At 39.2% G+C, this 15,300-nt stretch overlaps 1 protein-coding gene across 4 annotated transcripts in view; it reads left to right on the plus strand.

The window, feature by feature from the left end:
• Positions 1 to 15,300, plus strand: part of DENND2B (DENN domain containing 2B) — an 85,782-nt gene that overhangs the window by 14,249 nt on the left and 56,233 nt on the right. For 2 of the 4 annotated variants that reach the window (XM_071762093.1, XM_071762095.1), the window contains one exon: positions 4,341 to 4,445. In XM_071762093.1, coding sequence (XP_071618194.1) covers positions 4,366 to 4,445 — 80 coding nt within the window. In that variant the 5' untranslated portion in view covers positions 4,341 to 4,365. Of the gene's footprint in view, positions 1 to 4,340; positions 4,446 to 7,078; positions 7,212 to 15,300 lie in introns of those variants that run through there. The other 2 variants (XM_071762094.1, XM_071762096.1) reach the window with 2 other exon arrangements.

The raw sequence follows: 15,300 nt of genomic DNA on the forward strand, positions 1-15,300 counted from the left end.
CTACAAAATGAAAGACCGTTTCCAAGGTTTTCAAGCTTTATGAGTGTCAACTTCACTGCTGTCTCTCAGAGTATGGGAGAGAAGCAGCTCAATGTTTGCACAGGAAGTGAGAAGCCAAGTTATTAATTTATAGCTCACTGCCTTCTCTGAGGTCATTTGAAAAGTGTATTACCCACCCTAAACACGTAGTGAGAACATCTGCATGGACTGTTCCTGTGGAGTATTTAGGATGCTGTAAAATTTCCTCTGGGTACAGACAAGCTCTGACCTTTTTCTGCTTCACAGTGTACAAACTGAGATGTACAAGTTTTACTTCAAAAGTTAATTAAGGTTTAAAGTGCAATAGAATAGAAATCTTGTTAAGCCACCCCCTGTGTAGCTGAAGGGACTTCAGACATTCCTGGTTATCACGGCTTCCTAGTAGAAAGGATGTCTATACATGGAAGTAGCCAGGAAATAGCATAACTCAGATCATTTACCCAGTGACTCCTAAGCAATGTATGGCAAAATGAAGACTGAATCCCTCTCAAGTCCTTATGCAGCTGCATCAAGATCCTCCTTCCTTCCATCTTGTGTTATTTAAGCCTTGTGTGAGACACATGATAGTTATTAATTGTGCAGTTTGCACACTAGTGGGGCTCTGAGTGGGAGTCAGGTGTGTCTGGCAGGAAGGAAGGGAGTTGTGCTAATGGCACTGGGGACAGCAACTTGCTCTGTGTGATAGCTGTGACCCGTGTTCTGCCTTGCGTGGTGCTCTAATGCATCAGAACATGCAGCAGTTGCAAACTCAGGGGGCTTCTCAGCTGTCTGCCAGGCTCAGTCAGCCTTGGGGTGAGGAAGGTTCAGTTATCAGTGGGAACTCAACAGTTACAGTTCCTTGTAAGACTTGATAAGGCTTTCAGCTTGTGTTGTTCACCTTGTGCCTCCCCTGCAGTCTGTGCTCCCAGGCAGTCTGTGTTGGGCAGTGAATGGTGCTTTAAATTGTATTGTGATGTTTTTGGGAACTGGAGACACCCTCTGGGAGATACTGAAGGACTCGTGTTCTCTGTGATGCAACAAAATATTAATGGAAAAAAAAATTTTGTTCCTTAAAGCTAATGTACTCTCATTCCTTAGTAAAATTACAATTTGTTTTTTGTGTCACAAGAAACTATTCATCATTATGCAAACAATGTTGATGTTGCAATTAGAGGACTGTGACTTTTTTGAGGAATAAGCAAGAGAAGCAGGTGAGCTCCTGAGGCTTGAACTGGTGTTATGCTGACAATGAAGAGAAAGGACAAAATAAGTATAAAACTGAGAAACTATGATATAGGGTAGGCACAACCTGTAAGTAGGCTGTTTTAATAATGATGTCTGGTCATCAGGGGAATGTTTGCATTACAAAGGCCAAAAGAAGCTGCCTTGGATTGTTTTGTACAAAGCCTTTCTTGCAAAATGCGATGACTGAGGGCTTTCAACAAATCAGTGTTTGTGAAGTTTATTATAGGGCTTGTTGAAAGGACTTACCAGACTGTGACTGGTGCTCAACTACAGTATAAGGAAACAAGAAGTCACTTTTTTTGTTGTGAACCCTGATTCAGATCTGAGGTGCACACATGTTGCTTGCTGGAGCCACAAGAAAATGAATATTCTGTCACTGGAGCTCCCTGCAGTGACAAAATCTGTTAGAAAACATGCCCACTGCTGCAGCCATGAGATTTACAAATAGAACAGAATTCTACATTTTGAGGCAAAGTGTAGCTAGGTGGTTAACTAGGCAATGAGGAATCTGTGTGACATGACTATTTTTGGATTAGTTTTAAGCAGTATGTCACAGTACTTGAGAGATTTTGATTTTCATTGCTTTGTTAAGAATAATTTGCAAATCCTGTGATGGAGAATGCTCTCACACAAGCCCAAGGGATGTGATTCTTACCATAAATCATATAAACTTACAGGGCTGTCAGACTTGTTTGAAAGGTTTGAAATAGCTTGCTACTTGACCATAAAATGTGATTTAGGGTTTTTTTTCCTCTGACACTGCTTTGGTTTTGGGGGTGATTTTTTGTTTGTTTTGGTTTGTTTTTGGGTATTAAGCCCTTGCTTTCAGGCATCTCTTTAAATTGTTGATTGACTATTTTTCCACCATGTTCCTGTTATCTGGATTTTCTCTGTATATGCTGGGATGGTACTAGCATCACCTGCAGTAAAATATTTGTGCAAAATGACCACTAAAGAAAAATTGCATGGAAAAGTTGGTTGATATCATCATAAATACCAGAATCTCAACTACATGCGAAGAAACACACTTATGTCACTAACTTTAACATATAAAATTTTCTTTTATAAATAAATTGCTCATTTATTTGAAAACAAACCAGTGTGGCTTATGTGATATTTAAGGTAGTTTGAAATGTGGGATATAATCACCTTTTTTTTACATTGACCACATGATTTTTATCAAGTTTTGGGGGGGCTGAAATTTGAGAAGGCACAAGTCCCATGAAAAGCAAAGCCCCTGATGGATGTACTTCCCTTCTGTTGGATTTTGCCCATGGGTAAAGTGGACTCTTGGTGTACTTTTAAGTTGCTGTTTTACATCTTATTTCTTTTTATTTGCCATGTGAGTATTTTTGAGGGTCTTTTCAGCTTCTTTTGCTCTTGAACAGAAAAGAAATCCTGGGAAGTCAATGTAACAGCTGTTCTGCACCTTATGACACATTTTTATCTCTTATTTTTTGTACCTTAATTGCTAATAAGTGATCCAGATTTAATGCAGTAAAGGCACTGAACTGGTGAGTGGAAAATGTTCCAAAATTTGCTGGCTCCCTGTGGAATGCAGAGTCCTAGAAAGCTTGGCCAGCATCAGCAGGTTTTCTTTCTTGTCCCCAGCAAGCCCTATTCCAGTCAGAACAGGCAGTTCTGTACAGTCCTGTTATCTTGATAATGTAACACTAACAATAACAAGGAGACACTGGGGGAGTCTGGGGAGCCTCAGTGTAGAAAAAATGTTACCAATGCTCAGCTTTTTCTGGGAAAGTGGATGCAAACAGGACAATTGGGAAAAGACACAATAGATAGGGACTCTGTGGTCAGCATGATTGGACTCGGTCTTTGGAGCTGCAATCTGAGAGAGATTTTCTAACTTTATTTATGGCAGAGTAGTTTGGAATAAAGTGGTCTAGAGAATGTCCTCCTCACTGCTATGGGTCTGTTTTTACAAGGCTTTTTGTGTTGTCAGTACCCAGCTTGCTTTTAGCATCACGTTACAGTTGGCTTCTCAAGCACTCTGGATTTACTGTAGGTTTGAATACACAAGGAGTTTTGTAATACTCCTCATTTTTGCATTAACTGTGCCATTAATGGTTTTAACAATTGGTAGTTTTGGTCAGAGCCTGGGTGACAGTGCTGCAAACCATGGCAGATATTTTAGCCTATGAACTAAGGAGCATCTAAGAAATGACCCAGAGTGCCTGCCAGCAGAGGTTTCCACTTCTACATCCCTGGGATTGGATCCATATCATCACATTAATCCTCCAGTTGCAGCACGGTGCTGCTGTTAAGATAGAGTGATGACAGGAGAACAGATGATGCTGCTGGGCTCTTTCTTTACTTGATTGAAGCAACATCACAGAAGTAAAGTTCACCTTTTGTGAACTTAACTTGATATTTAGGGTTTTTTTACCATGGTTGAATGGAAATGGCAATGATTGGGTTGTTACCAAATGACTCAGACATTAACTAGGAAATATTTCTTTTTATATTGCCCAAGGTTTTGAAAGTGTCATGGGGCAAATAGAGAAAACCATTTGTTGATATTTTCATACTGCAAGCAAATTTGGAAATCATATTCAACATATTTGCTATTGAATGTATTTCATTATTAGAAAATATTTATATAATAGAGCTGCACTTAAAATAGTGAAATGTTTCTCTGTTTCTTAGAACAGCTTTTTTTTGTGGCCAAAATGCCAGTTGTGGCTATGGTAACTGCAAGTATCACACAGTGCAGTCACTAGGCTCTCCCTGTATACTGGTGGATGGAGGAACCACACCAACCCTGTGGTACTGTGTCAACTGGTATCCAGTTCTGCTCATCAGACGTGCCAGAACCTGAACCATAGGCTGAATTCCCACAAAAAATCTCTCTTGATAGCTCTGGGCTCTGATAACCTTTCTTGTGGGTGAGAAGAGCAGCAATAGAGAGGTAGGGTTTATTTTTTCAGGATCAGTGTTTATTGCATTTTGTAGCATGCAAAGCAGCTCAGAGTTCTGCCTTTACACAGCACAGTACTCTGAGCAGTCTTGAATGTTGTCATCTGGGCTTGTTGAAACCTCACTGGCTTTTCTTCTCACAGATATCCACGTTGCTAGAAAGCAGAAATGACCATGACTGCCAACAAGAATGCCAGTATCAACAGCAGAGCTGGAGGGAGTAAAGTGCCTCAGGACACTCTGGATAGGTAAGTGGTGAACTGCAGGCTTTGTAGATTCTGAGAAAAGTTTGTCAACTGAAGATAGAGATAACCAGCAGTGTGTTCTGGCAGTCATGTTATGCTCAGCAGAAATGGACTCAATATCCGTGTAAACTTCCCAGTTTGTTTGTTTGTGTGTTTGGCATCTTTTAGTACAAAAGAGTAAAAACATAAAGTTTGGAGGAGGGTGGCTAGAGGAGTTTCTACAGAGATATTCACATATGGCTATTAAAAATAGACCCCTAATGGCATCTGACATTCTCAAGTTGTTTACTGTTGTTCAATCAGTGCACAGATTTCTGCTGGGAACTTGGGTCTAGGCTCTGGCAAACTTTGGACCTACTCTTCTGCTTTAAATTCTTTTCCATTCTAAATAGTTTTAAAAGTACTGCGGGATATTAAGTTATTGGATAATAACTGTCAAATAAATTGTCTTTCCTTATCATCACCATCTGTTTTGATTAGAATTTGTCAGGAGATTTTCTAAATAGAATATGAACATGAAGCTGGAGGAAAATCTTTGAGTTGCACTCAAGTGAGGAGATGAATTAGTTGTCATGCACCTGTTCTGCATCCATTATTTTGCCCTATGTAATCTTTTTCACCTGTCTTTGTGAAACTCTCCAAGAGGATACTGTTTGATTTGATCATGAGGTTTCCTCATTTTTGCCAGACTGTAAATCAATGGAGTAACTGCTGGCATAGTAAAAGTTTAAGGCTTGCAGGATTTATTGCAAAAATGTTCAAAGATCCACTTAAAATGATCAGTCATTGTCTCTCTTTGGGCTGGGAGTTTACTGGAGATTTGGAAATCTGCAAATGTGCTTTCTCTATGATTTATGGGAATAGAATTTCAGTAAGTGCTGATATTGCCATAACACAGGTGAATTACTCTCCTGGTGGATAAGACACCTTTTTAGTGTTATTTTCTTGCCAGTCCTAATTTTGGTGGTGGTTGCTGTTGCCAGACTGTTTGTATAGACTCAGTGATCTTAAAAAGCCTTTTCCATTCTGAACGGTTCTAAGATGCAAGGTGTGACTCAGTGACATGGTGTCACCACGGAGTGCAACAAGTCTTGATTATTCAAGTGTCCCTGTGAGCACAGAGCCATGGACTCACAAAGCTGTGCCTCTGACTTTAGCTATGGATAGGACTCTTTGGATCTTTTATCATTATCTTTTGCATTAGAGGTGGCTTCTCCAAACTTGTGTGATGATTCACATCACGCATTCTGAGATTATCTCAGTTTTGACCACCTCCTGTACACAGAACCAGCCCTAAAATGAGATCTTAAAATAGAGGTGTGCCACAGGGAACTGTGATAAACCCACTGGAGCTGTTGAACAGACAGCAAAGTGCAGGCATCTTGTAGGATTAACTTCAGTATTGAAAGCACTATTAAATATAATAGTTGCAAAAGATATGATGTTCCCAATAGAAAAATATCACTCTTTTTAAAAATAAATATATTTATTTACCAAGCCAGTTCATAAAATTCTATTGTAGTTTATGGGAATGTCAGTTCCTGTGACAATCTGACTTCTTTCCTGAGAGCCTAAGTATCTTGGAAGTCAGGAATTATCCAGCTAGGAGAATTTTGTGCAGAGTGCCCAAATGTTACATTTGAAATATTTTCAAAGCAATACAGAAAAGAGTTAGGTAGAGGGGGAAAAAGAAAGGAAATATTTTATGATTGTCATATTAGTGATTAGTTTTTATGCATGTGCTATAATTTTATTATGAGAGAACAATAGAAAAACTCTGGAGTAAATCAAGGGATTAATTTGTTTTCTTATCGCTCCAGCTGTAGAAAGAAAATACTAAGATGACAAAGCAAGGTAATTTCTTCAGCATAGACCACCCATAATACTGTGCCTGTGCAGCAAGTACACTTTTGTGACAATTAATTAACAGCAGCTAATGGATGGAAACCGTATTATGCATTTTGGATTCACAGAATAAGCCTATTTTACATCAGATTTCTTCGAATTAAGACTGCTGCGCAGCAGCTGAGGCCATAAGAGGACCTTTCACTGCACTCAGCTGAACAAATGCCCAGTAATCAGACTTCTCCTGAAACCTCTTCCCCTTTGATTTGCTGCTGACTTGGAAACCACTTTATGTCAACACAGGAAAGTAGGAGAGATGGCAGACAGCTGGCAAAGACCTGAAAGCACTTTAATGTGGATTTTTAATCTCTTCCTTTCCTATCAAACAGTAGTGACACCAATGTGGACTTCAAGGTATGTGTTGAGTCTGGCAGGCTTGTCCTCTGTGTCTGCAAGCATGTTGTTTAGTACCTGCTACAGTTTCTATTTTTTTTTTTTTTTTTTTTTTTTAGCAGCTGGGTTTCCTCAGTTAGAAGTTCAAGAATGAATTGCAAACCGCTGCTCCCTTTAACTTTAAACAAAAACCAAAGCAAACCAAAACAAAAGAAGATATTTTTCTGAGTCATGGGCAACCAGGAGGAAACTTCTGGCTTGCCAGATTTCTCTCACTCCTGTTCCTTCAAAGTCAGCATGTTTGATTGCAGAGAAAGGGTTTGCCAGTTAGTTTTGTTAAACATTAATGCCAGTTTCCTCCTTTTAAGCATACAGAGGGACAGAGGTTTGACAAACACACTGGGACCATGTGTCATTTGTTGCTTGGCAAGTGAAGCTGCAGTGTTCAGGAAGCACAGAAGGGCATGAGGGGCTGAGACCAGAACTCTTCTGTCTCCATTTTGTGTCTTTCCAGGAAGGAAGAGATTCTGAGTAAGTCTGAAACTCATAGGCTGAGAGAGTCACAGTGATGGATAGTTGTTTTCTTGTCAGAGGCATGAGCCAAGGAAACTAAACAAAGCAGAAATGAAAAGCAGTGGATGGGCTTTCTACTCATGGGCTAGAATTTGATATTAAGCTTCTGCTTACTAAAGGTAGCAATAGGAGTAGCTTCAATTTCCAGAGTTTCCTGCTCTGGTAAAGGACAAAGCATTTTGTGAGACTCAAACTAATTTTTACTGATTTGAATATGTACTTATTTTTTTCTTTCCTTCCTCCCCTCACCTTCTTTGTTCTCAGAGAGAGCCAATTTCTCTGCCTGGCTAAATCCATGCTTTTGCTTAGTCTAATTAAATTATTTTCCTCCTTAATACTTGAAGATGATTTTTAAGTTATGCAATAGTATTCATGCTCATGAATTCTGCCACTGTTCTCTCTCCCCAGGAAGACAGTGTGTATGGGGATTGGAACCCTTTTTTCTGGTATACATGGGGAGCAAACTTTGAACCTACTAAGATAAATCTGGTTTTATTGTACAGAAAGTGTTGGTGCATTAGGGAGAGGCCATGCTTGTATTTATACCCAGGCTGAACATGCCTTACACTGACTCTGCTGTTTTAAATGCTGGGTGAGTGCTGAGATGGATTCCCAACATCAAATGCAGTACTGCTGGCACACTTGCATAGGTTGTGTTAGTTTTCATGCCTCCTTTCAGTTTCTTTTTAAAAAATATGTTTTCTAAGAAACTTAGTTTCTGGGGTTTGAGATAGGTTGAAGTTTTTTCCACTGAATAAGTAGCAGCAGTCTTATGGGTTTATGCTTTTCAAGAAAAAGTTCAGTATTGTGGGCCAAACTCCATGGGGCTCTGAGGGATATAACTTGAGGTCAGAATCTCATTTTCAGCTTGTTGCTTCAAATATTCATTAGCTGAGAGCCCATGGATTACTGCAAGAAGTTTGTTGTGAGTTTTTCTAGTCTTTGGAGGGCAAATATTTTCACAGTTGGTGACTGTATAGATGTTGCTACTTGCTTTTTTTTGCTGCCTTAAACACGGATGTTTTTTGGTTTTTTTTTACCCCCCCTAGTTTGTGTGTCAGCCAACAGATTGGGGAATAAATAGATTAAAGATTTTTTCAAAGCTGTATTCAACTAAAAAAAATTAACAAACATAACCAGTCTTGGCTGGCAAGGTGTTTGATATGACACTCAGTTCTGGGTGTACCCAAAATATTTACCCTATTTTCCTGGCTGGTCAAGCTAAAAAAAGTAGAATAAATTGTATAGCAAACAGTCAGATTTAGTAACCTAATTTAATTTCTAGTGCAAATTTTATTTAGCCTGAGACTTTGTTTTTCATATGTGTGCATTTGAGCAAGGTCAGTGCTTTTGCATCAGTTTGAATCTTTAGTAACTTGATTTGTGCTGACGTAAGTCAGAAGAAAATCAAGCCCTGATTCATAGATATTTAAAGAAAGTGAATGAAAAAGAGCCATCAGGGAAATGGAAAGAAAATTCCTTCTTTAACACAAATAAAATATTCAATGACTTCTTAATCTGTACAGATCTACGCACACTGTAACGTGTACCAAGGGTCATGTTTGTCTGTCATAGCTGGAATTTATTTTGCATTCCATAAGGTCAGAGACACCGAAGAAAATTATGATGGTAAGAGAGCACAGGGTTGTAAACCTTCAAATATTTCCTCCTTCAGAGGCAGGACAGCCTCCAAAAAGAAGCATTTTGTATATTCTATTAGCATGTACAGTATAGACTCTTAACGTGTATTTTGCATTATTTCATCTGTAGTTTTGTTCCTTTTCTTCTCTCACCAATGCATCCATAAAATACAGAGTATATCTGGGAATGTCAGCAAGGGCAGCTGTGGTCTGTTGTAGTTTTGGATGGGTTGTCTATGATGATGTGAGGAATGTCAGCTCACAGATTACAGGTTGGTATAAGTCATGGCAGGTGGTGGCACCTTCCAAAATGCTTATTTGATTTTATTTTAATGCTTTATTTGATTTTATTTCTTATGCAGTGCAGTACCTCCAGAAGCAACAGAGATTTTCATATCTTTTTAATCACTTTGGTGCTATCCTCTTGTGACCTACTGTATTTTCTCCAGATGTCTCAGGTCTCAAACTTGTTGGACTGTGATATTAGTAGTTGAAATGGTGACAAATTAAGAATTCCTGTTTCATAGAACACAGATGGGTAGTGGCTTCCAGTTTTATTATCTCCTTTCTTACTCTGTTAAACTACTTTACAAGTGAGAAATCTGGAAAAAGCAAATCTTTACAGAAGGACCTCACTGCTCATTGGCAGCACACTGGGGACCAGAGCTAAGCTGATGGGTCTGGAAGGAAAATGTAGATACTGGTTGGAGAGGCAAAGAATTAGATTTTGTATTTATTCTGAAGGCAGCTTCTCTGAGTGGATGATATTGAGAGTGGGTGTTAAAGATGGGATGGAGTCCTGAACTACCTTTCTTTTTCTATCCCTATGAATTATTTATTCTTAGGTGTATTTGGTGAAGTTCAGCATGACCTAGAAGCTGACTTGTATGTAAAGCAGTGAAAGCAGGCTTGGCTCAATGCTGGATTAGTGTGCAGCCAGGACTCATTACTTTTTGGCTTCCAGTTCTGTTCTTCTCCCTTTGGGTATTGGGTATTTCAGTGAAGTATACAGTGACCTCATAAGGGTTTCCGACTTGTCATAGCAGAAAAAGGGTGAACCTATTTTACAACAGCTTTTCCAAACCAGAATTCTAGACTTGGTTACCAAACCCAGAATAGCCTCATGTGTCAAAAACTAAGCATCACTATTTATAAAAATAACACTTCCCAAGTTGTGTGGATATAAGTGTAGAAAACTTGCAAAGCTCTGGCAGAATTCCACAGAGTTCATTGCTCTGAGATTCCAGGGCAGATAAACAAGCACACTGAAAATCACCTGTGCTTTGAAAAACCAGAGCTGAGAGCTTCCATGTGCAGTGGGGTTTTGAACAGTCATGTTTAGACATGCTGCTAAACAACAAGTTTCAAGGACTGGCAGCTTTTAAATAGACAAATAACAGCTTGTGTATGCTGCCTGATGTAAGAAAGTGCTTTCACTTGCTGTTGCCATGCTCCAGCAAGAATCTTAAGAAAGCAGGTAAGACTTAAACATGCTGAGCAATTTCCACAACATAGTAAAAATGAGGAACAGTGGAAATCTAACAGTGGAAATATCTATTGCATAAATTATAATCCAGAACATGTTATGGGAAAAGAGTAACTGCGAAGGAGGCTTCTATTTTTTTAACTTGGAATAATTTTTTTTTAGAGGAGAAAATGAGAGATAGTCATATAAAACCAGTGCACTGTACTTCAGTGGAGAAAAAAAAGAGGATGGCTTTATCTGATATTTCAGTTCTTGCTTTTGATTTTTTTTCTGTGTGCAGTCAGCTTCTGATGACTGTGATGATGTTCTGATGTACAGTACAGGCTGCCAGTCTGTGCTTTGAGTAGCACTTGTATCAGAACAGAGGGGGTGAGAGCAGCTGATGCATGGCATTGTTTAAAAACCATCCTGAACTTGTAACAGAGTAGAATTCTGATTGCCATAAATCTAGAGCAGCAGGGAATCTAGCCCTCTCAGTCCAGATAATTTCACAATTTCCTGTTATCTTCTTCACCCTTAGAAATTTCTTGGCAAAGACAAGTACCTAATGCACATTGATCACATTTTGTTTTAGTCATTTGTCATTGTCATATTTTCTTGCTGTCTTTGCTTTACAGACCCAGCCTAATTCAAGTCTTTAGGACCTGACTCATCAGTTTTGACTTATTTGCCTCTTTTCTGTACAGTTGTAGAGCACAGTTGCCACTTCATGTAATTTACTTTGGCAGAATGACTCCTGAATTTCATTGGTACAAATCAGATGTTTTTCTTCTAAGCCATAAAACCCCAGTTCAGCTACAGTCAGCTGAGTTTTGGTGTGATCTGTCTGTCAACTGACTGCAAAACACAGAGGGCTGGAGGAGTTTTAAATACAGAAATTCACCCCAGCACTCTCTAGAATGCATCCCATAATTGTTATCATCAATTCAGTACTTCTTGAAAGCACAGGAACTAGACAGAGCTTTTGAAAAGACAGAGCTTGATGGGTTTTTTTTGGTTTTTGTAACAATTCTCTGACTATTATTTTGTAGTAAGTTCTGATATGGTCTCAATTTTTTATTTATTTTATTATCAGCGTTCTTTGGGGGAAAAATTCAGAAGTACAAACAAAAATAATTGATGTTTCTATTTTTATCCAATCTTTAAACATTTTGTGACATTCATTCATTTTGATCTTATTGCCTCATTCTGTCTCCGTGCTGGGACTTTTCCATCACTTGCACATGTTCATGAGAATGAGCCTATTTCAAACAGTCTTCCAATGCAAATTCACTTTTCAGTTTGGAAAGTATTTTCTGGCCTATTTTTGACACAATCCCTAAGTCAACAATAAAGGGTGGAGGTTATCTGGAATGCAGATTTTTGAGAATTTTAAACAGTCCCCCTGGTGAGAGCTCAGAAATCATAAAGGTTCTGGTGGAACACGGATTGTTCTGCTGCCACTTTGATCACTTTCCTTCCCAAGTGAGAGGCAAGATATGAGAAGTTGTACTACTTGCTTCATTTCCAAGTTGAATCAGCTCAAACCCCACCCTTTTACTGTGTCCCCAGCACTGACCGAAAAGTCCACCTCTGTTGCTCAGTGTAAACTCTTATTTAGATTTAAGATAATTAAATATCATCTGTAGTTATCTACCTATGCAGAAAATGACAGTACTCTATGGTATGCCAGAGTGCAGAATATGTTGTAATAGGCTTACTACTAAACAGAATTGGATTTAAATTCAGTAGATCAGGAAGTTCCTTTTGACTGGCTTAAAGTTCCCATGATCCCTAGATACAAGGAAGATACATCTATTTTAAAGTCTTTTTGTACTCCTGGTACAAGTAATACATGAAAGATGCAATTCATCTTCTTTGACAGAGCGTACAATTTACTTGTTCAAACCTAGGTGTTCATTTATATTTGAAAATAAAATGTCAAAACTCAAAGCTCCATCAATACATTGAGATCCTCTTGGTCTAAGCAACAAACCCATTTCATGCCATGTATTTTGGTGATGGTTTTATGTTTGAGCCTCATGTTAACCACCTACTAACCCAGTTAGAGCAGTCTGACTACCTGCATTTTGTCCCCTGAGCGTTCTGCTGTTGCTGTTTGACAGTAATGCCTTGCTGAGTGCTTTGCAGCAAATAATTTGATGGGAAGTGTCCTTCAACATTGCTTCAGTCGAAGTCTTTAGGTTTTTGGCCTTCAAATTATTATGCCATTTGCAGCTGGAGAGGCAAGACTGGAAGATTTTGTTTGTGCTGAAGTATTAATTCGTATCAGGAGCTTGAACAAGCATCTGTCTGACAGGCAGAAGAATGCTTTCCAGTTTGTTTGCTGGGTTATTTCCTGGCACCAGTGCCCTTAGGGTGACATGAAACTGTACCAGGTACAAGGAGCTGCTGATACTGAACCTTTTCAAAAGTGCTTGTTTTGTGTAGGTCATGAAAGAAATGATACAGAAACACTGGTTCTAATTGGAAGCCTCTGTTGGTCTCCATACATTTATTCTCCTCTGCCTACTGTGTTAAATCAAGTGGGAGTTCAAAAACCACGGCAAACCATTATATCTGTTCCCAGGAGCAGTGCATCAAAATGTGCCAGGTACCCGTGATTCCAGCCAGCAGGTACTTCTCTCTCCCTTTGCTTTGCTCTGGGAAGGATGGATTCCTGTATTTGCATTCAGTGTGGCTGGCAGGAAGCAGGGGCTGCTGCTCACTCCAGGGACCTTTCTGGGCTGCTGAACCGTGCTGCTACAATCTGACCATACAAGGCTCTGCTTTTGGGTGGACACAGCCCTGCCTCTTGCTCGGTTCAGACAATGTGCATCATTTTTCTGCATCCTCTACTATAGGCAGAAGTCAGGCCTGGGCCCTATAATCTCCACTTTTAGTCTCAATACAAAATTGCAAGTACAGCTTTTTGTTATGCTACACTTGCACTTGTATTTATATTACACCTGCACAGGAGAAAATGCTCTTTTGAAAATCCAGTAATCCAATAAGTTATATCTTGTTCTCTGAGTTTCTTATTTCCGTTGCCTTTCAACCGTTTAGAGGCGGATGTTGATCAAAAATTTGGACGTAACTAAGCTCATCTGGGTATGCAATAAAATCCATAGATTTTAGGGGTTTTCAACAATCTATAATAAGATAATTTAGTTTTTCATCATGAAGCCTGAACACAACCAATTTGTTTGCTCAGTAACAAAAGAGACTAACAAGGTGCTGGAAAGGCATGGCCTTTACCATTCTTTCCAGTGGAGTGTTACCAATGGATATCTAAATTAGTACTTCAAATGATTGCGCAGTCTTTTGGTTGAGAGAGAAAGAAATTAAAGTCATAATTAATGTTAATATGTTATTAATTCATAGTGTTGTATGAAATAATTCAAAAGTTGGTAGATGGACGTTTCCTAACATTCTCTCTTACGAATTTCTGGGTAATCCTGTAGTTACATTTAAATTACCTGGAAACAAGGCAGCTTTACCATCTGTATTGAAAATAAGTTTTGCTGCTCTTGCAAGGAGAAATTTCTGTTGATTTTTTTTTCAGATCTCTCTAAATACTGGCTAGAGTAATGAAAAGTCTCTGGTCTTGTGCGGCTGGCCAGGTCTTCTCAATACACAAAATAACATGCTGACAGTCACAATGGATTCTGATGCTATTATCATTACACTGAAGCAAGCTATGTTCTCTTGATGAAATGGCACAACGCCCTGAGAAAAATCAGAGATAAGCAGAAAACCTAAATAAAATACTAAGAAAACAGCATTTTCCGAGCAAAAGGGGGGAGAAAGTCCTGACAAATTAAACACCGTGTGACTTTGCATGAGATCATCAAACATTGTTACTGTAAAATGATGGGATTTCATCAACAGGAGCCTGGAAAGACCCAGCACCTTTTTGTCAACGAGTTTCTCACTCTCTTTTCCAGTAAATGGGCTCCTGAGCATGTTGAAGTAGGAAATTCCCTGGATCAGAGAGCCAAAAACTATCCTATTATTCTATAAGTGTTAGTTTTAGCAGGGCAGAAGGGACTTGCAAAACTGAAAGACTGCTGAGCAGCTTCTGCCAGCTTGTCTGTCCTCAGCACAAAGCAATCTGTGGAGTCAGTCCTGGTGCTTCAGGAGAGCTAAAGCAGTGAGGTGGAGTCTGAGCTGCTGAGCTCCCAGGTCAGGCAGAAAGGGCAGTGGGAGTCAGGAGTCCTGTAACTCTTTCAGGGCAAGCCACTTAACCACTCTTCATTCACTTTTAATCCCTGATCTGAAATGCAACTGAATATTGTTCATATTCATAAAACCTGTGTGGGTAATGGATGCTGACTCCTCAATAAATGCACATTCTTACTGTACTCTGACTGCCAAAAAATGTAGCTCTTTGGCCACTGTTCTGGCCACATCCTGTTACTGAAAGCTATCTGAAGAAGATGTGCACAAATTTAATTTAAATTATTTATTTTAAAATTTTAATTTACTAAATTAACTTTCAAAATTTAGAGTTCAAAACAACTCTGCAGTGTGCCACTGATGTCCCTACTTATGGCAGAGAGATTGGACAAGGTGATCTTTATCTTTAGAGGTCCCTTACAACCATTCTTTGAATTCTGTGATATCAGTTTTCTCCTACTATGGGTGATTCTTCTCATTTCTCACAACAGCAAAGTTAAACATGGCCTAGAGGGCTTGAAACCAGATACTGTCTGCTCCCTTCACTGTGCAGCAATGAATCCCATGAGGAAGGTAGTTTCAGGACCTGTGACCTGTGACAAGGCATTTTTGGCTTCTTGGCAGATGATTTGCCTTTTAGACTGCAATTCACTGCTGACTTGCCAGTAGTTTTGAGAGCTGTGAACCTAAGGCTGTGTGTGGGAAGAACACCCTTACCAGCTGTGCAATTGGAGCAATTCACTGCGGTGTGATTTGTGACATG

Source organism: Heliangelus exortis, chromosome 18 (assembly GCF_036169615.1).
Source record: "Heliangelus exortis chromosome 18, bHelExo1.hap1, whole genome shotgun sequence".
Taxonomy (NCBI): Eukaryota; Metazoa; Chordata; class Aves; order Apodiformes; family Trochilidae; genus Heliangelus; species Heliangelus exortis.